This window comes from Rhododendron vialii, chromosome 8a (genome assembly GCF_030253575.1).
Source record: "Rhododendron vialii isolate Sample 1 chromosome 8a, ASM3025357v1".
In the NCBI taxonomy this organism is placed as follows: domain Eukaryota; kingdom Viridiplantae; phylum Streptophyta; class Magnoliopsida; order Ericales; family Ericaceae; genus Rhododendron; species Rhododendron vialii.
The window spans coordinates 4,901,513-4,923,767 of NC_080564.1; the positions used below are offsets into that span (position 1 = coordinate 4,901,513).

At 38.8% G+C, this 22,255-nt stretch overlaps 2 protein-coding genes and 1 pseudogene across 3 annotated transcripts; 1 reads left to right on the plus strand and 2 right to left on the minus strand.

The window, feature by feature from the left end:
• Nucleotides 1–2,040: 2,040 nt before the first annotated feature.
• Nucleotides 2,041–6,766, minus strand: LOC131298820 (uncharacterized). 2 transcript variants are annotated; one of them, XM_058324291.1, is made up of 3 exons: nt 6,581–6,766; nt 6,352–6,483; nt 2,041–2,508 (listed from the first exon to the last, which is right to left on the minus strand). In XM_058324291.1, the coding sequence occupies exons 1-3, from the start codon at nt 6,614–6,616 to the stop codon at nt 2,329–2,331; spliced, it is 348 nt and encodes a 115-aa protein (XP_058180274.1). In that variant the 5' UTR covers nt 6,617–6,766; the 3' UTR covers nt 2,041–2,328. The 2 variants fall into 2 exon arrangements, with proteins under 2 accessions (XP_058180274.1, XP_058180273.1); XM_058324290.1 differs by having other exon boundaries at nt 2,041–2,511; nt 6,581–6,757.
• A 917-nt stretch (nt 6,767–7,683) lies between these two features.
• On the minus strand, nt 7,684–15,405 carry LOC131336348 (F-box/LRR-repeat protein 4-like; annotated as a pseudogene).
• On the plus strand, nt 14,664–22,177 carry LOC131298821 (uncharacterized). The gene is made up of 6 exons (XM_058324292.1): nt 14,664–15,489; nt 15,646–15,737; nt 18,157–18,256; nt 19,163–20,024; nt 20,268–20,401; nt 21,114–22,177. The coding sequence occupies exons 1-6, from the start codon at nt 15,404–15,406 to the stop codon at nt 21,976–21,978; spliced, it is 2,139 nt and encodes a 712-aa protein (XP_058180275.1). The 5' UTR covers nt 14,664–15,403; the 3' UTR covers nt 21,979–22,177.
• The last annotated feature ends 78 nt before the right edge of the window (nt 22,178–22,255 follow it).

The following is a 22,255-nucleotide window of genomic DNA, read 5'->3' on the forward strand; positions in this document are numbered from 1 at the left end:
GATGTAAAAAGTGCACAGAAATACGTTTTTTTCTGGTCTTTTAGTGTGTTTATCGTCAGCCCAGTGGGCTGACAATAGCAAGACCGTTTCTTTTTTTCTAAGAAATGAGATTCATTTCTTTTTTGTATAACATAATTTTGACATTGATGATATTTTTAATAAAGGAGTTGGACACCGGGTAACATATGGTGCCCCAAGACTATGCAATAAATTAAATTTTCCTTTGCTTGAGACATGTGGGCCAGTCTGCCTTTCTTGCCGGACCCACCACATACGCTTGGGGGGTTCTGTTTTGGCCCACCAAACCCCGTACAAGCATGGTGGAGAGACTGAGGTGGAAAGGCACAAAGTAAACTACTCTCATCGTCGCCGTATTTGTTGATTTATTTTCGGCATTTGCATCACGTTTTAAATTATTTATATTTTTCAAATTATTAATAGGTTTCATATGTATAATTGCAGTAATTGAAATCTATCAAATAAGATTTATATTACATATTTTCTCCGTTCCGATTTGTTTGTCATATTTTTGACTTATACATATCACAAATTGACTGTCCAATTTCAAAATCAATGGATGAAATTATCTAAATTTTCAAATTATTAGATCAAATTTGATTTTCTTAATAAGTTGAAACTCCGAGATTGAATAAACAAACTGAGACGGATAGAGTATTTTTAAAGATACGCATTGAAAAATATGTACAATTTTTTTAAGGTACGAAATAATGAAAGTGGATGAACAAACAAGACGGAGGCAGTAGCATTTTATGTTAATGGTGAGTCCGTGAGGGATTTTCTTCGCATCGGACGGTGCATGATTACTTTGGACATTTGGGCTGTCCTAAAATTTTGTGGCAAGCTGCGGTGACACGTGTTTTTTTGGATGTTCGGAAACAATGAAACATGGTCCCCACCCCCAACATCTGGGTCCAGATTACTGTTACTGATCGACTGGATTTTGTAGGATTGTAGCTATGCCACAAACAGGAAAAATAAGTACTTGGTGCTGCTTTGCCACCGTCAAGTGACGACCTTGTTCGTTTGGGATGTCAAAACTTTAAAACACGATTTTTAATAAATTTTCTGTCTTCATCTCTCATTGTTAATTATTTTTAAAAATCTCTCTCAAAACCCCCCAAACGAACAAGGTTGTGACTCATGGTGCCCTAGTTTCCTCTAAAATGTGGATTTATGGTTAAATGTATGAGCCTGACACCAATGTGTGCAATGAGAATTTGGGTATAAGTGGCAAAATCACCATTGACAAATTTCTAAACAAAAAGAGGATTCGGTAGTTAGTATTTGGGCCGCATCACATCTCAATTAATCTCGAAATTTTGAAGTTAACGGCCGGATAAAATTAAGTGCTCCAATCGTATTTTGCTGATAGTGAAAGTTGAATCTGCAAGTTTGGAGTAGTCAACTTTTACTTGCTATCATAATCTCACTCGATAAACGGCCCGAAGAATCTCCGGTACAGTAATAGGCTATGTTGATTTCAAGATGGGACTGAGAATTCCAACCCTAATTTTGTGAATCTCTTGCACACAACCATGATGTGAGAATTTTTAAAAGAAGATTGGGGGGGTCCCCTTGGAACCATCACTGTGCCTGCTAATTTCAAAGCAATATTGAGCGTTGTGCGGAAATTCTATGCACCTACACTACAATGGGAAAAAAATTCTGGTCAACATGAGAGATGTGCAATGCATGTACAGATAGGTTATAGGTGTACTATGCATTTCTATACTCATCTATAAGTTTATTGAGAGAAATTAAGGAAAATAAAGTACTAACTTGCAGTTGTAATACTACTTGTCTAATGTAGAAAAAGGATTAGAATGGGTCAGTGTTTTCCTACATCAAACCAAACCGAACATTTTAGTTCCAATCAATTGAAGTCGGCTACATGAATCTGTTGTATATCCATTTTCCCCGCAACTCTAGAGTCAAAAAACAACGAATGCTTGGAGGTTCTTTTAACCCTTTTGTGAGGCCAAAATCACAAACACGGTTGGGGCAGCGAGTACAATCCTATTAAGATCACAACATTTATTCATATGTTCATTCAAACAATCTTAATAGTTTGGGTCCTTTGGGATACGATCAAAATGCAGACAAAATCACGCTAATACAAGATTCGCCAAATGCAATTTCTATCTGCATTTTTGGATCCCGAGTACATTGCTTCATTTACAGAAACATCTAGTTGGATATCACGAAGTTAACCTCAGAAATCAGCAGGATACATGATCATGTCACGACGAATAAATTTCGATTAACTCCTTAGTCTACAGAAACATGGAAGTTAGTTGAAAGTCCATGTCAAGATTTTTCTAGCAAATTTTCCAAATACAAGTTCAAGATGTATCTCCCTGTGGAAAGAACATCGAGCCTCTTCTCACTGGATTCATACTTTCCCTTCCGAAGCTGGTAACGGTGAGTCACGGCTGAGATGGTGTACGCTTGGCCTTCGATTGTTACACTCTCCCCACATTGTAGGTTCTGCTACGAAAACAAAAATAACAGAGAGATCAAACAATAACAAAGGAGAAACTTTTTGTATACCGGGGATACCAAGGGTGGTGGTTTCCCCTCCGGTCTATTTCTAATTTTCTAGCCATTTTCCGATCCCACTTGGATGATCGGCTCTGTTCATTAGGTAGAGTTCAGCGAGAAACTTAAACATACCAAAAATCGCGTTAATAGAATTTTAGTAGCTACATGATTGGCACACGTGAAAATTGAAAAATTGAAGAAAACCAAAACTAGATCCAAAAACACACTGAATTGAAACCCAATTTTGTTGATATGCATGACTTTTACCCGGCAGGAGTCCGAATCACATGTATTTCTACTTAGTAAAAAAAAAAAGGAAAAAGCCATAACATATATTGCTACGAGCTAATTTTGAGGAGGAGATGAGATTGTGTGTATTTTTTTATAATTCACGTGTCTGGGCCAGATTACATGCACCTGAACTAATCCCGAGGGACCAATTCCACCACCCACTTGCGGGGGTCTCAATAAAAATCATGTATGAACTAGCCCTAGAAGAGTTGATAACACCTGAGAAGTTTCTGAGACCTGAGGAGGGAGCAAACCCCTAAGTCCAAATCCTTTACCATTAGGCCAACCCCTTGGGGCATATATACGTAACACCCCTAAGTCTCCAGCACCCCTTTGTGTCCGCCCCTACTCCTGACTTTTGAATTATGAGCAAAAAAGAGGTGGGTAATCTTTCCCCACCTTCTAGTTATCTACTCTGGGCTTCCCTATTTCTTAGTGTCGTCTTCTTAATGAAATGTCACTCCTATAAAATCACAGACCGTGTACAAAGGAAAAAGGGGAAAGAAAAGAAACATTCAAGTCTAAAGCATATATGCGGGAACATCCTTGTAACAGCTTCCAACCAATTTAAATAACAAAGCCGATGGAACATCAATTTGGAGCAGATACCAAAAGTCGGGTATGCCGCTTTATGTAACAGTGTTGGAATTCTTTTACGAAATAAAAATGTTAATATCTAATACTCCGTATTATTAATTGACCGTTACGAAACGGAACTTTTTTTTTCTTTGGTAACTAAACAGTTACAAAACTTATTACATAGTAAAATCATGTCTGTTACAAAAGTTATTAGCAGATTTATTATTCTTTACTACTACAATAAAGGAGAATGAATTACACATTAGTACATTACGTCTATCTATTGGGGTCTTGTGCAAGGGTGGGAAGTGTGTAAAGAGATAGATGGAGGAGAAGGGATAGACACTCATATTTTAGAGCTGTCCATGTTAGAGAGACACATGGTGTTTTTATGATAGCTTTTATACTACTATTTTCTATGGGTTCTTGGGCCGGTTGGTTCGTGACTAGTTCAATCCTCTTGGTGGTCGTGAACACCGGACGAGGAATGTTCGTGAGCGCTTGTGTTGAATCTTAGGGCTAATACACTCTAGTTAGACCTTCACGAGGTGATGAATATTATTCTTAAATTCTAAGAACTATTATTCAAACAGAGTGTACTAGCTCCAAGATTACGCTCTTTCATTAATGGTGGTAGATGAAACTTTCGTTTAAAGAAGAGGAATCGGTCCTCTCTCAGACTATGAAGTTTGTTCGGCGATAACCATCAATTAAGCTGGACATTTAATGGTTTAAAGTCTTGAGAGAGAAACTGTTCCTTACAAGAGCTTTCGCTCTTTCAATCGATCTCACAATTTCTCTACAATGGATCCAGGTACGAATCTTATGTGTATGTTTCCACGGTATGTTTTTATTGATGAAAAACATGATAGTTCAAGATCCTAATTAATGAACGCAAGAGCCCACAAGCTCTCCTCATTCAATATTTATAACCACTAGGAGGATTTGAACGAGTCTCAAACCGAGTTACCCATGCACCATAGAAAATCGTATAGAAGACTATTCTAAAACTCTCTCTCATTGTTTGTCAATAATCTCTATGCACCTCTCTTGCGACATTAATGTTATGTAGAATAGAACACGTAACTAATGAAATAATGTTCTACAATATAGACATTTCTTCTAGGAATGTTAGACATGACTATACATAACAACATATTACCCTTTAGCAACCTAAAAGCTATTAAACACAGGAAATATAAAACGTGTTCAGTCTTATATCAATACTTACATCCATTCTTCAAGATCCTTTTTCTCTGGGTGTGTTCAGTCTCAATGTGAGGGAAATTCTAAATCCTTTTCTATGGTTGCAGAACTCAGATATAAAAGAGGATGAGATCAAGTTCGAGTGATTTGATCTTCATCCCACTTCAATGAAAAAGAAGTCAGAGAGGACCTACAGCAGAGACCTCTATAATCGTCCCTCACATTGTTGGAACATGTAGTATTGTTTGCTCATGATATGGATAGGAAAGGCTGGTATCGTAACTTTCATTCGCACCATCTACTTTTTGTTTGTATCTAAAAAACTTCGGAAACCGACTTAAAGGGTTGATTCTTTTGTTAGTTGACTGTCAATACCCCTCAAGTCTTGCCAATCTCTCTCTTTCGCTTGTTATCTCTGAATTTTTTTCTATCTTACATCTAAGAAGGCATCTCAAGTCATGGAAAGAAACGATGATGCATTCTAGATGATATCTCAATGCCTTGTGGAGGTTTTTGGGATTGGAGAAAATCCTCATGTCCGTGAAGAAGCCAATAGAAACAAGAATGGGCATTCACCTTGACATGGTCTAAGTACTGCAAAGTCCAGTGTGTTAGTGTTGTGGACTTGTGGTGTCTTGTGGACAGTGATGTACTCGAAGTTCAGCACGAGTTAAGTGCTCTAGTGTGCAAGCAAAGTAGTGTCGTGTGAATCTTTTGTGCCCCCGAGGTCTTCAGCAAAGTATCGATCACACATGCACAATTGTGTACTAAGTTTCGTGTAATCTTATTCGGGCTGTTTTTGGTGTTTATGTAACACAGAACTACTCGTACACTCTCACAACATACAAATAAGCTCAGTCACTGGTCAAATTCAGTTCTATCCACCCGATTCATAAAAACTAAAAAGAGCCAAAACTAAAGAAAATGTTAGATTTTGCTCCTTAAGTTATAACATGCTTGTAGATGAAGATTTGGAGGCACAAGATCACAAAGCAAATCTAGCTAATGTCAAAAGTCTTGGAATCACTCAGATGAAGCAAGAACGCTCTCGAAGGAAACAAATATCTAAGTCTAGATAGAATTTTTAGTTCAAGACTTTGAGTTATAAGTTAATTCTTACAACGTCATAGCACTCAGCATTGTCAATTCTAAAAGCTTAGCTTTCCATTGCAGTGCATGAGACCAAAAAGTAATGGAACAGATCTACCAAGTGAGGCATAATCAGCTACGACACCTAGCAATAACCACGATGCTCATAAAAGCTCTCGCAAAATCCACCAAAAGAAGAAAAGACAACATGTACCCTTTTGATGAAATACACTACATCTGTTGCTTCGTAGTTACTAAGAGCTACATACAATAGTTCTTAATCGTCATTGAAATTTTCATTCTAGACATTTACATGATTACATCTAGGTAAGTCTACTGTGTTTGCAATTAAGGCCTTGTGGGGCCGTTTATTTGACGGGACTAGCAGTGAACTATAAATAATTTCATCAGACTAATAGTGATAAGATTACTTACCCAAAAAAAAAAAAATTAGTGAAAAGATTAATAATGCCACATTTCTCATTGCTTTGGATATATATCTCACACTTTGTGGGATTATGTGTTCGATCGTTATTTAAACCCCGGCAGTGAACAATTAAGCAAACAAGCACACCCTTCAATGAAAACAAGAGAAGAAAAATGGGTTTTGATTTGATTGCTTACGGGGGCAAAGCAACGAACGCCAAGGCTCTTGGGCGGAGGCGTAATTTCAATGACTTTGTAGGGGTGGATTTGACCTCTGTCCCTCTCCTTCTTTCTGCATAAAATCCTGGGAGCCTTTGGCTGTGGGTAATTCTGAACAAAAAACTAAAGATCGATCAAATATCGAAAATAAAAGAGTGTTTTCAAAATAGAACAGAATAAAAAGAGAAGGAATTTCAGGATCTCGCACCTTATTAATGGCGGCAAAGCTGGACGCCATGGCCATCTTCTCTCTCTCTGAAATCTAATGGCTATGTTATCTGCTGATTCTCTCTCTCTCTCTCTAAAGTCGGAGAATGAGTTTTTGGACAAATTAATTGCGCGTGGCTGTAATTCAACAAAGTGATTGCGGTTATCTACTCCCTTCGAACCATATTCAACTTGGATGTATTCGGCTGTTTTTGATAGAAAATACAGCTTCTACCATTTTGGAAATAAAAATTTGCGGTTCCACTTTAGCCGTTCCGCTGAATAAGTCAAGTTTGTTCTTATTTAATTTTTTTTTATATTTGTTAATTTTTTGTTAAATTTTTTTTGGGATTATTGCTTCATCACAACGAAAGTAATTTAAAAAGTAAAAAATTACGATCGAAACTTAATTTTTTTAAATAAAAACAAAAATAAACCAATAAGTCAATTTTTTCGTCTTTATTAAAAAAAATTAGTTTTCAATCGTAATTTTTTACCTTTTAGATTTCTCTTGTCATGAAGAAGAAATAATCTCTCAAAAATTGACAAAAAACTAATAAATGCGAAAAAAATTTGAATAAAGACAAAAAAATAAGCCAAGTGGCTTATTTAGCCGAACGGCTTATTGGACCATGAGTTTTTGTTCAGCTTTTAAACCACTTGTTACTCAAACAAATCAAATTCGAATATGTTTTCTTCAAAAAATTTATCAATAAACTCGTAGTGTGTGTAAAAAGATCATGCTACTCATATTCAAAAAGTTTTGGATGCAAATAGAGTATGGGACATGTAATACCCCGTGCAAATAGGATAAGCTTTACTCATATTCAGCTCATGATCGGCTCAATCAAAATTTATTTGAGATCAACTTGATAAATAAAGAGATACTAACCCTTCAACGTTTTCAAACAAACACGATATTCCTGAAAACTCATGTTTTTGACACAGGAACGTCAAATGCGTTTGTAGGTGTTTGTTGGTTGTCTGCAAGCGTGCCAAGACTTATCATTCTTAACATTGAATGGTTGATACCGTGAATCTAACTTTTTAAACTTAGAGCGATTGTGTGTGACTTAACAGGGAAAGCCACCAAATGGTTCGTGGGTTGCCATTACAGAGTAGACTTAACTATTTCCTAACCGTGTAGGAAAAGAAAGAACGAAAGCAAAGATTAAAAAAAAAAAAAAACTAATCAAACTCTGTTAACGGGCAAAAGAGTTGATGATTACAAGTTGGTGACCATAAGACAAACAATATTTATTACTATCAGCAAAGATCGCGGATGATACGACAGCGAGCTACTCTCACAACCAGCTGCGTTGGGATTTTTGAGGCGCTGGAAAGAAACCGAGATTTCACAATGGATCATTGCAATGGTGCATCAAAATGCACAATTCTTTTCCCCCTATTTCCCCTCCGTTTCTAAGGAGACGTGCGGGTTCATAACCATGATCAAATGACGAGGAACACAATAAACATTTGAAATACCGAAACGAAAAAACTAAGAGGTAACCACAGTTTTTATTAGCGGATCACAGTTTTTTTTGTTTCTTGAAATCAGACAATCCTCCTTCAATCCACCACCAAAATCTTGGCCTCTTCAATAAAGCAACAACTGCCTGCAAAAGGGGTTCAACAAAAAAGTTCAAAAAACCCCTGATAATATCAATAAGCAGAGGGAAATAAACTGTAATCCTGTTTTTAGTCTCACACTCTCATGGGGGGGGGGGGGGGGGGGGGGGGGGGTGGGGGTTGGAAGTTCAGTCTCTCAAACAGAAAGAGGAAAAATGGAAGAAGGAATAGATGGAAAACAAAAAGTTGCTTGTAATATGTTTTGCAACCTAGAAGAACTGAATTCCATGGCTAATGAATAACTAGAAACTAGGTCCATAAGACGAAATCGTGATGAGGTATTTCCATTCTTTACTTCATAGTAATATGTTGGAATAGAAATTCCATAAAAGAAGTGAAACTCATCTATGAGGATATTATATCGGACGTGTAATGTGCAAAGACTAGAAAATCATGCAAATTCAGCAAACAAACGCAGAGCCAAAACAGGCATGATACCAGACAAAAGAAAAATATCGTGCCTTCATCATCCAATACACCAGTTCATACCCCAGTTCTTTCCAAATCCCCAAATCTGTGAAAAGAAGACGAGAAAGAGGAGGAGAGGAAGTAGATATGGAGGAAAAGAGGAGAGAGGGGAGTGTTCTGCTGGTCGGACAATTGACAAGAGAAGGGTAAAGTAAGATTGAGGGAGGAAAGAATGGAATGGGAAGCAGAATAATGAACCGATCACTGAATCTTTAACCTGAATGAACTGAACCATTCAAACAAACCAAGAGAGGGTTTGAAAAGCCGCAACGTGTCTAACACGCTGGGGATCTAAAGACTAGTTTTTGAAAAATCCAATGGTTGAGATCTACCAACAACGGTAAAGCCGATTAGACACAATTGGCGGTATGCTTCAACTATGGGAACCAATCTTGACCCTTAGATATAAACCCAAAATTAATCACAGGCTTCACAGCCATCAAGAGCCACAGAAAGTTAGTTTGCGTCTACACATTTTGGAAAAACTTCCCTGTCTTGTTATATAGATATATAACTCCAAAGGTTATTATATTTAATTACTTACAATCGGGTTTGGGACAAGCACGGATATTCAACGGGAATAACAAAATCATCTCCACCGCATAAATGAGCAGGTTTTCTTAAATCCTACCATATTCACTACTATTGGGGAAAAAACCAGTAAAACCCTGCTTCCAAACAGCTTGGACCGGATGGGTAGTCATCAGATATGGGACGAATTTCCATCCCTAAACTGTGACCCCTTTCTAGTTTATCAATGGCCATTTCTGTCCTCACTCCCGGTTGAAAATTTTCCACGCCAACTTGGGATCAGTAGATTAAATTGGCCAGTGCCAAAATGCCTCACAACATTCTGCAGAATGTGACTAATCCCCTTGTTGAGTGCAGGTTGCAGAGTGAAGTCCCAATAACAGAATAGCTAGCCTACAGTAAACTTGACCTTTTCCATATTAAAAACTGCTCTAGCAGAAAGTATAAGTGATGAGCTCATTGCTTCTAGATTAAAAAAAAAAAGCTTACTACTTGGATGTCCTAAAACTTTAGGGTTAAATTGTTTGAAGTGACTCATAGTGAAGGGTTACATAAGTCCCGGAGATATGTAACCTCATGGGCTTAATAGAAATGACTAATGACATTAATAATACCACACCTCTGATGATACGCCAAAACGTACACTTTTTGAGATTATATAACCGAAGGACAATTTAAATAGACCTTTAAAATTTTAAGCAAACCTCAAATATAAGAAGTCTTCTTGACTATAGCTCAATCTAATGCTCATATAGTCAAACAAACTACCCCTAAGAGCTACCTCGAATTAGGCATAGACATCTAGTTTACTTTTGCTCGCCTTCAATTTGCCCAGGTTGGGTAACTAATAGAATCCCATACATGACTGGTTCAGTCATGTTCAATTTATTTAATTCATCATACTGTGGTTCGATGAAACGTGGCCACATGAAGGTCGCACAAATACCTTTGTGAGTAAACCTGTTCCCTCAATTTAGTTGTGGTGAAAATGAGTTAAGCTTCACCCCTTCAACATCCATCCAGCAGATAGAGCTAAATGAGACCAACGACTTTGCACTGACATACCATGTTTAGCCTTACAAAAAGAGGAGGGGTGGGGAGGGGTGGGGGGGGGGCGGGGGCACGCGGGGGGTGAACATGGCACGTTTACTCGAAGGAAAAGTCTGTAATTATGCATCAGACTCACTCTGGCAGAAAATTCATAGGTGCTTCTAGGCCGTTAGGGTAGAAACTATCCAATTCTAGATAATAAAAAAAATCAGCTCTAAGACTGTGAAAAAGGCGCTTTGCATAAGGTCTAGAACACCAAATGCTGTCTCAAAGGAGTACATGGTGCTGAGGTAGCCTTAGCCATGCATAAGGGGGCCAGGTTTAATTCTAGATCAACAGGTAGATTCTAGGATCAAGGTATCGCATCAACAAAGTCTTTTCCTCAAAGACAATCTCTAAACAGAACTGCTACAATTATTTCCAGACCACCAAATAGAATAACAGGGCTACTTTCCATCTCCCTCATGAATGTGAGTATCTCTTTTACCATGTCCCCCTTAGAGCTTGATTTGCGAACATCAAAATACCCCACCACATGAAATTATGGAACAATAGAACCTGATGGTAATAATAAACTTCGTGTTGTTACGCAGAGCAGCTAGCCCAACAGCATAATGCTTACTTGAAAAGATAAACTGATAAAGATTGCCATTCATTTTCTAATTTACGGCTTCAAGAAAGAGATATTTGCATATTCTGAGACACAAATTTTCTATAGTTAATCATCAATAAAGTATTCACGAACAAAACGAAAAAGTTAACTGGCCAACATAACAATTGCAACATCATTGTGACAAAGCAGCAGTGGTACAGTATTAATCATAGCAAAGAAAGGAACAACAAATTAGTTCATACAATGAGAAAAAAACTAAACATATAAGCACCCATATCTGCTGCGCAAAGAAGGCTAAGATCACTGTCACGATCCCCAAAACAATTCCATAGTTGCATAAAACACCCAGGAAAAGGGACTAGCTAGAACTAGAACATAATGAAAAGCATCAATTCCTATCATAACTAAAGCACTAAGCTTGTCCAATGCTGTAATCCTTAATGGAAAAGATAAAGAAAAGATGACAAAATGCTAATTTGCTGCTCCAACATAGATAGATAAAATGCACATTCTAAGTTATAGCAGACACAACCCGTCTTAAAACAAGTAGAATTGAAGCGAATTTAAACGAAGAGGACCGGAGTAATATAACAACTGCCGCTATATTATGTTAAAGAAGAGAACTGCAGCATAAATCACCGCACGAGTAATTAAAATTAATTCATGAAATGTACATTATTGGAGTATACAGCTTTGGTAAATTCTTATTAAAAAGGTAGTCAATTTACCAATAAAAATGAAAAGAGAAATATACCTTCACCGATACGCAGCTCTAAAGAATAACAAATGGCCCTTTTCCAACATCAATAACCAGGAACTGCAACGAACTTCTTTGAAGCCCAGGATCTAGAAACATCTGAAACCTTGCTCTCTTCAACATGTATCTGCCTCAACTGTAGACAATTCAAAACAAATAACTCAACAGCCTCTGCCTTGATCCCCCCACAATCCATTATATCTACACTCTCCAACTGCTTGCAGCTCTTAAACATCGAAACCACGGATGCTTTTGTCAATCCGCGACACCCCCTCACCTTCAATTCCCTCAAACCATTGCACCACGCAAGCATCGATATAAACTCTTTATCCACCAATATCTTATTATAAGACAAATCCAACTTCCTCAAATTTCTCAAACTCTGTCCTAGAGGGGTCAACAGCCCTGGTTCTCTTCCAACCACATCACAATTAATCAAAGCCAATTCTTCGAGCTCATTACTCATGGCTAAAGCCATAGTCTTAAGGCCTTCACCAGTAACATGAAAACATTTATTTAATCGAAGAGACAACGAACCCCTGAACCTCTCAGCTACGGCCAACAAGTGATTGTTTTTTAAATCAAGAGGTAAACTTAAATCAAGTTGTCGCAGATTACAACAACTCCGAGTAATGAATTGAAGTAAAGCCTCTCCGCTACCATCGCTGCCTAAGATTAACAGAGAGTTGAGAGATTTACAATTCTCTACCAATCTCGATAAAACTTCCCCAACAATGGATCCACAAACCTTCAATTCCAAATCTTGGAGACTCTGGAGGCAATTAACAAACGACGAAACCAACGTATCATCGCCGATTCCTTCGCAGCAATGTAGCTGCAGTTTCTTAAGGTTTTTGCAGCTTTTCCATAGCCAATTGAAACCCCGATGGCCGTGTCAAATCCCTGACAGGTATAGGGTTTCTAATTTCAGCTCAGCGTCGTCGAAGTTCCCTTTGGAAGAAGCATCGACGTGTTCAAATTCGCCGGAGACGAAGTTGAAAGATACGGAGAGGTTTCGAAGAGAGTGTAAGAAGATAAGCCAGTGGAAAGAGAAGGGCCCAGAAAGGACGATGGAGAGAGAAGTGAGGTGAGGGCATGAGGTAGAGAGAGAAAGCAGAGGGAAGAGAGGGACTGGCTTAGACTTGAGGCAGAGACCTGTCAGCTTGGGACAGGACGAGGCGACGGAGAGGAGGAGCTGATCGGTAGAATCCGAGCTGGTGGCGATAGAGAGGGAGGAGAGGTGAGGGAAGTGAGAGAGGAAAGAGGAGAGGGAGCGGGGCGTACAGTCGCCGATAAAGAGGCCAAGAGAGAGGGTGAATCTGGTGGAACGGTAGAGGCGGAGCCACCGCTTGGATACGAGGGAGACATCGGCGGTGTGGCTGGAAAAAGTGGAAGGCGGCGGAGGACTTCTTCTAGGAGCTCGTCGCACAGGATTCTGTCCATCTCCATCATTGTCTCTCTTCTGTAATTTAACCCTTCCCCTTCTCGTCAATCTCGTGTGATGAAAAGGGAAATCTACCCTCGTCGTAGTCTTGTAGAAAGGAAGGGGAATCTCAGCCAAAACGCCGTTAAGGGCTTTATATATACATCACTGAATTCCTTTTCTTGTTTCGCTTCCTCGATGTGGCCCTGCCCAGACCAGCCTGTTTCTCTCCCTCATTTTGTCTATCTTTCTCTTCTGTGTTTTTGGGAAAAAATTTCAGCGCGGAGTGGGTACCACATGATTTTCGGTCAGTACATTGAAACAGTCCATTACGTTTTTTGACGGTTCAGATTCGGAGAGAGAAAGTTTTTGAATAAGAGGAGATAGATAATTTCAATCTTAGTCATCTAAAAATATATTGGACGATCCAAATATATCGAACGAGTACCACACGAGATATACTCACCCAACGTTGAAAAATTTCTCTCTTTTTTTTGTTTTTTTTTCCTTTTGGCCCTTCCCCGTAGAATAGAGTAAAATTACACTGATCTCCCTGAGGTTTTTGACAATAACATAAACTTCACCTTAGATTTGGAAAATATGACAATGACCTCTCCGATTCAGTTGAGACAAAAAAAGAAACAAAGGGTGTGTTTCCCTTGAACTAAATGGATTACAAGTTAATAGTATTTTTTGTTGATATATGTGAAAATAACTACTTGCTTTAAAATTTGTGAAAATATAGATTCATGGATTACGGGCTAATGATATTTTAATTGATATATGTGAGTAAAATGATCTGCTTAGAAATTCGTGAGAACTTTGGGTTTAGTTCATATATGGTCTGTTTAGAACTTAATAAGAAAAGTGAGGAAAGAAAAGAAAGTTAAAAAATAGTGCGCTGCTATTCACAGCCCTTTATTTTCTCCCATAGCCCGTTAAAAATTTTCAATTATACTCGACAGTTAGTTATCGAAATTGAGATATATTTTCAGCATCCAATTACTGAAATATAATATTTTTTTCAACAGTTATTTACCGAAAATGTATGTTCGGCAGTTATTTATTGAAAGTTGAACATATTTTCGACATGTAGCTACTGAAATATAATCTTGTTTTCAACAGTTATTTACCGAAATGTTATGTATGATTTTCGACTACCATTTACAGAAATGAAGTGGGCTACTGGAGAAAATAAAAGGCTGCGAATAGTCGCGCCCAAAAAATATTCTTTTAGAAAAACAACAAATTCTAGAATTATAAATAGTGAAATTTCTAACCAATTTTCTTATATTTTTCCCCGTACTTCTCTTGAGTTCCAAAGAGAGCCCAGTAATTTAGTTTAGTAACTTAGGGTGTGTTCCATTAAGTACTACGGAGTAACTAAAATAAATACTAGTATTTATTTTTTCAATAAGTATTAGTAATTTTTTAATCCAAAAGTAATTTCGAAAGGAGTAATTTCGAAAGGATGATGTAAACCGAAAAATAAGTACTCCATAACGTTGCGGACGAACCTAACAGAGTTTAGAGCATTTCCAACGGCCTAACCTAAATTTTAGCCATTTTAGTTAGAAAAATTGTGTTAGCTAGCTACTGGTACTAAATTTGTTCCCTTCCCAACAGCCTCCTCAACACTCCCAAAACTCTTGAAACCCAAACCCCCCTCTGTAGATAGGAAACAGGAAATCACCTCTCTCCTCCTCCGAACCCACAAATCAAACCCACCAATCCACACAATCAAACCCACCTCTATGATCGGAAACCACCTCTCTCTCTCCTTTTCGTCGCCAGTGACTTCTTTCCGATCGAAGCCTCTGGTCCCTTCGAGAACAGTCCTTCGATTCTTTGACGGCTTGGTCTCCCGATCGGAGAGCAAGTCCCTGGTTCTCCGGCGTTTCACCGGCGCCGGTAAACCGACAGCCTTCGCCGAGAAACTCTAATGGTTGAGGCGGCACTGGTGTAGAATGAGATCCAGATGAGAGAGAGAGGCGAGGTGCTCCAGCGAATGCTTAAATGGCGTGGTACCTGTTGAGTCTGCTGGGTGTTTGCTTTCCCCCTTTTTGTCGCCATTTTGAGGAGTATTGGGTTTTGGCTAGGAAGCTGGAGATGCTCTAACAGAGCGAGTCGGATCGCTTGCGGCCTTACCCTTTTTTAAGTTTTTAACTTTGTGAATTGCAGTTTATAATCCCCAATCGAAGTCGGCCCGTTGAGTCGAGTCTATCGACGGCGAGATCAAATACAGTTATGACGACGCCGTAGACGGAGTCGATAAATCCTCAACTCTTGAGCAGCGAAGATCGAAGATTTCACAGCCGACCACTGATTTGGAGCATCTCCGTCGATAATCATGGCGGAAAGTGAACCTCTTCAACCAAAGCCTCGTCCGATCGTCCGAATTGGCATTTTCCTCATCTCTCACAGCCTCCTCTTCAGGTACCCTCTCTAGCTGAACACACACACACAAACACATGTATATATGCGTGTGTGGGATGCCTATATATAGGTTTCGAATTGGATTTGTAATTTGAGTTAAATGTGACGGTTTATACGGTGAGTGCACTAATTGAGATTTATTATTCTCGATTTCAGCGTCGTTTGCTGCGCCGCAGGGGTTGTGGCTCTGTTGCTGTTACCTGTCCTCGCGAAAAACACCTACATCTCCGAAAATGCTTTAATGCCTGGTCAGTACATTTCTCTTTGATTTTTGGCTGCTTTATTAATGTTTTAAATTTAAAATTATTATTATATTTTTTTTGTTGCTCTCGTGCGGGTGCTTCCCATACTGATAGAGTTTAATACGAAGAAATGTAAAGTAAACCAAATTTGATACCCACAATCAGAAATTGTTTTATGTGTTAGAGTTATGGACCGACTTTCATCATGTGGGAGTAAGAATTAATTCCGGTTTATGTACTTCTATCCACGTTGGGATGGGGGCATACTTGTACGACTGTCATCATAGTATACTGAAACTAGTTGAGTACGAGTATCATGCAACACGTGTTAGGATTTTGTTACTCTGTTTGGACATATATTGGATTATGGATGAGCCCAGTATTGCAGTGGGGTAGTGTTTGTAGACCATTGTGAAAAGAAGGCTTTGAGGCCCAACATCTTCAATAGCTCGAGTCATCAACTCGGAAATGAAAAACTTATCTTTGTGCTCTCCCTCACAAATAACAGCTTTCAAGAACATTGCTCCAGCTTCTGATGCTGCCATAAAATTAATAAGGGGCCTTCTTTGAGAATCAGTCCATCCATCGGTAGCAACACTCAATCCCTTTTCATTCCATGACTTTCTAGTAGGTTCCAACAACCTCTCCTCATTTGCCCTTTCCTTTTGTAACAGAGTCGTTCTCAACAAGTTATAACCCGACGGGACATAACCACTAATCAAGTTGTTGGCAGCATATTGAAAAGCACTCACATAATACGGGTTTCTAGATAGATGGAATGGCAACCCACCTGAGTAGAACATGCGAGCAATATCAGAATGCAAATGTTCTTGAGCACCAGGATTGAATGCCTTCTCAATAGCAATAGTTCCACTTGCCTTTTTTTTTCTTGTTTCATACCCTTTCAACCTAAATCCTCCAGTTTCAAAACTCATTCCACCAATAGAATTAGATTGGCAAGACGAAGGTGGCAAAGGAACTTTTTTGGGCATGTTCATCTTCTCCTTATTCTCAGCATCATCAATTTTTTTTCCTCATTTCTGCAAGGTGTTGAGGATTCACCTTGGGACATACTCTGATCCCATTACCAGTAATTTTCAAGAGATGTGCCTTGACCCTAAAGTATGACCCCCTATATTCATTTAGACAAAAGTGGCATTTAAAAATGGTGTTTCCACCTCCACCTCCCAATTTTTCTACCCTAGTAACATAAGCCCAAAGAGGAGCTTCTTCTTCATTCGTGTTCGTGGGATTGCTACTACCGCCTGTCGAACCTAAACTTCCGGTTCCAGAACTACTCATCCTAAAAATGACATTTGTACAAAAAATAAACAAATTCAGCAAGTTATCTACACATTCAGAGAGTAAGAAAGAGGGAGTATCCAAATTCTAGACTATATATATATATATATATATAGAGAGAGAGAGAGAGAGAGAGAGAGAGAGAGAGAGAGAGTACCTGCATGGAGAAGGAATCGATCTAGATTCTAGAGCTTGGATGTCGAGTATGTCGTCTGGTCTGCCAACAGACTTAAGTATTTTATACTCCTTATAGTTCTATTACACTTTCCCCCTTCTAATTTATAATTTTATTACACTTTTCTCCTTATAGTTCTATTTTTTCTACTTAAATCTTTAAAAATTTTCATTTTTGACCCCACCGTATCCCGAAACGTATCTGGCCGTATCCCTTGTGTGTCGCTCGTGTATTCGAAAAGTATCCGAAAATAAAAGCATTTAATTGAATTACAGGATACTTATTTGCCGTATCCGATACGTATCGGGGCGTATCAGGCGTGTATCCGTATCCGGGTAGTATCCGATACATGTACGTGACTAGTTTCGGAGTATCTGGGCTTCATAGATGGTAAGGAAGGAGTAAGTCTTAGAGAAGAAGCTAATTTTATTTTGTCGTCTGTGAATGGGTCTTTTGTCAAGAAAATTCACTTCACTTTTGGTTACTATTAAAACTTAGGAATTTAATTTGCCTTCCAATTTTGTTTATCCTAACATAGCTTCACGCTTTAATTGGAAATTTGGATTGCAAATCTTAGAAGGGAAATGGGAACGAAAACCATTTCCATATGTTTTCTGTCTTAACTTGAAATATCTCGAATAATGAGCATTCTTGCATACTTCCTTATATTTCTCTAGGTAGTGTTGATTTGGAACATGCAGATAAGATAATTTAAAGCAGATTAATAATATGAGTTGAGCAAAAAAAGAAAAATTGCCACGATTTTTGCTACTACGTATAAAAGAAAACAAGCTATTGCCACAAGCAATTTGAGTCTTGAATTTTGCTTACTTGGGTGAATAATCTTCAGTTGATTCTTCTGTGTCTTTTCATAGTTCTCATTGACTACTTTCATTGTTTGACCTGATGTGTCTGCTGACTGTACCTTTACATGCTCCTAAATCACAGGCTCTGCCCACCCCATGCTTTCCTCTCAGGATGTGTCAGAGGCAAATAAATTTGTACAGGATATAACCAATTTGAACTTGAAATCTACTGGCGCTAGCATGTAGGTGCTTTCTCCTCTAAATGCTTTATGGTTGTTCCCTTCCTGTGGTTTATAACTGCAGGTTTGTTTATCTTTTGTGGAGCTTGATAACTTTTTTTTGTCTAATTTTCATTTTGTAAGTTGTTCTCTTGGATCATGCCAATGGTATGGAAGACTTGAATGAGATACTTGGTTATGTTTTAGTTTTGTGAAGTTACATTGCTCCTCTCACGGTCTCAACTGTGTAGTTTTAAGTTCTACGCACAGTGCGAATATTACATTCTTTTTCAAAGCATCGATGCAATTGTGCTTGTGGTGTATCTATGATGTCCCTTTGCATATGATTGTTATGTAGAAACAAAAGTAAAACCTTTATTGCGCCCTGGAGATGTCTTTATCAGTTTTCCGTTGTCGCACCCGTCTCCTAATGGGTGATAAGTTACACTAGCTGTTAAGTATTCCGCCCGGATGTTGGTTTGCTCTTGCCATTAGAAACTAGATCCGAGCATGTGTGGAATCTCTCCATTTTGTTACTTGAGAACTTGAAGTGTTGCATTTATAATGGTTGTACTTGTTGTATCTTGATACGTTGCCATGTGCTGCAAAATAACAAGTTAGATCCTCAAAGCCACATAATTTTTGCAACATCTCAACGAGTGTGATTATCAACAAAACAATTCTTGAGCACTTATTGATGCTTTTTGTGTGACACCACACACTTGCAACCCCACTGGTTGCTGACTTGCTGTTTTGCTATTTTCGTTCTTTTCCTTGCTTTGATTGGAATGCAAGATCATAATCTGGAAGGAACTGGTCATCTGGCAATTTTTTCTGCTGGTTTGTGATTTTATGTACATATTCGTTGCATTATCCATTGATGCTCAGTTTCATTAAATGCTTCTTTTTACCCCCATCGAAAAATCGCAGAGGAATCCCGGGGATGGTAGCACAGCATATGGAGGGTTTAGGTGCTGAAGCTAGTTATCACAAGTTCCACCCTGAATTAAATAAGTTTCATCCACTGCACTTTTTTTCTGGTCCTGACCATGGAAAAATCCAAGAGAACTGGACTTGTTCGTCCTATGGCATCAATGCAGTTGGAATTATTAGAGCTCCACGTGGCGATGGGAAGGAAGCTATTGTATTGGTGACACCTTACAATTCTGTGAAGATCTCACTAGGTGAGGCCTTATCATTAGGCATCGCATCCTCAGTATTTTCTTTGCTTACAAGAGTAACTTGGCTTGCAAAGGATATTATATGGCTTGCTGCGGATACACAGCACGGAGAATATGCCGCTGTTGATGCTTGGCTTAGAGATTATCACACACCTATATTTGGTGGTTTGGAAACACGAAATCCTGAAACGTGTCGAGAAATAAGTAATTCTTATGAGTTGAAAAATAGCCCAGTTACTGGAGCAGATATATCTGATGTTTTTAGACGTGGTGGGACCATGGCTGCTGCCCTTGTCATTAAGGTTTCTGATAGAAGCGCGGAAGTTGAGAGGGACACACTTAGTATTTATGCTGAGGCATCCAACGGGCAGATGCCCAATCTTGACCTCATCAATGTTGTGAACTATTTGGCAGTACACGGTCAGGGTTTGCGAGTAAAAGTGGAGAAATTGTGGTCTTTGCATGACTCTAAGTTGCTCAAGGTTCTGGGTCAAATTTTTGAGTCAATAGGAAAAGTCACTAGAAAATTAAATCCCGAATGGAAATTTGGTGTCCCTGTTGCAGATTATATTGAAGGTACTGCTACGCTTGCCAGTTCATTATATCGCCAGGTAATTACTTCTTTTTTTCTTTTCTTTCCCATATGTTTTGTAGTTCATATGGTGCATGCCTTTTAAAGTTGCAAAACAAAGTGTAATAAATGGGGTATCTATCTTTGTTACTGCATATTGAGGATTTGCAGACTACCCGTGAACTGATTAGGGTTAATAACCTACTTAGGGGCATGATAGATTGCTTCATTCTTCTGTCGGTAGACCCGATTTTTAACCTCTATTCATGTATTCTGCTGTTAGGCATTAGGTGTTCCTACTGGTTCCCATGGTGCTTTCCGAGATTATCAAGTTGATGCAATTACTTTGGAAATTTCACCCACTTTTTCTCCATACAACAAGGGCAGGAAAACTGAGTTTCTTCTGCGAGGTGGAAGGTGAGTACTTATTTACATTTTGCATGTCTATAAACTATTTTGTTAACTACTTGACTCAATATCTATGCAAAGGTTTCGGCGTGAATGGCTTGCAAGTTGTGGGACTGGCTTAATGCGCTCGGGTTATTGTTCCGTAAAAGGGCTACAGAGCGTTTTGATGCTTACTGCTCTGGCATTTTGTATCAGTTTGCTTGCCTCTTTTCAAGTTTTTTGGTTGCTATTTTTCTTTTTTCTTTTAACCTTCGTTAGGCTGTTGTATGTTCTCGTGCAACTATGCTTTTCCTGTTTCTCATTGCCTTGTTATTTGGGGCCTGTGTAATTCTATTACGACATACTTCCCTATGTCTCCATTTATTTAGAAAATGTTTTTTTTGTCGTTTGATAAGTAATAATTTTATTGGAAAGAGACGCGGCCCCTGTACAAAAGAAAGCAAAGAACAAAAAGCCGACAACCCACAAAAAGGTTCTACCCAATCAATAGAGCCTATACCCCAGTCTAAACACCAAAAAAATCTAATTTGTCAAGAATTTGATCGAGGGAAGGATTGCTCCCCTCCACTCACAACTAATCAAACTAGAAGGAAAATATTCTTTTTGGCAACATCATCTTGTCCCCATGAAAATATTTTGAAGACATTTTGACAGTCAAATTCGGAGTATATTTTTGGGAAAAGATGTTTTAGTGATTATAGTTTTCTGTGTCTCATTGCAGGTTGGTTGAAGGAGTGGTACTGTCGGTAAATAACCTCCTCGAGAAGTTTCACCAGTCATTTTTCTTATACCTCTTAACCTCTGCAAACAAGTTCGTGTCGGTTGGGGTGTACATGATTGCTTTTGCGCTGCTTGTTGCTCCCCTACCCTTGGTTGCAGCTTCACTTTATTCTGATGGTACCAAGCAAGATTTTAGTTCAGAAAAAGATAAGCCCACCTCTTCTTCAGCCCCTGTTGATGCCGTCTCTTTTAAATCATGGATATGGCTTCATGCAGCAAAAACCGTGTTTGTGGTTTACCTATGGAGTGCCATCGTTACATTGCTTCCGTATGTCATAAGTCAAGTACCTGATTGCCCACCAATGCATAGCCTTATAATCTGGATTTTGCTTTCAGTATTCAGCCTTCTCTTCTTGCGCTCGATCTTGGGTTCTTCTTTTTCATTCATTAGTGTCTCCCAACTTCAGGATAAGGAATGGGCTCTCTTGAAATCAGTGACAATTTCAGGTGCATTTGTCAGTCTTTGTCTAATGTCAATCATCAATTTTGCCACAGCGGAAATTGGAGCTCTGTTGATTGTGCCGATGTGTTTGATGGCTACACCTTTGATTTTCGATGTCAAAGATTGGTCTCTGAGATCTCTCACTAGGGCAGCATGTAACCTTCTGTTGACATTTGTTGGGTTTCCTCCCACTGCATACATCATTACGAAAGGTCTGTTCGATGGTTTTGGCAGCGTGAATGTTGGTGACTTCTGGAATTGGGCTGAGTCCCTTTGGATGTGGAACAGCGCAACATATCTCTACGTATGTATGGTTCACCTTCCTTGTTGGGCGTTGTGCGTTTACATTTTTCTGCATCATTGACTCGTCTCAGTTGCATGCGATGCTTGACTTGAAATTTGTAATAGATAGAGGGAAAAAATGACCTGAAGTTTAGACTAGTCTTTTTAGGGTTAGTGGGATTGAACTTATGAAACCCCTGCTGGGTATTTCCTCGTTGTGACGAACACGAATACCTTTTACTCTTGTTCAATAGAGAATTGTTGGAGAATTTTAGTTCGGATTTCCTCTCTTTCACTATCTCTATCAAGTAAGGTGTGTTTGGTTCCAAATATAATATGGGTGGTGGTGTTGGCATATA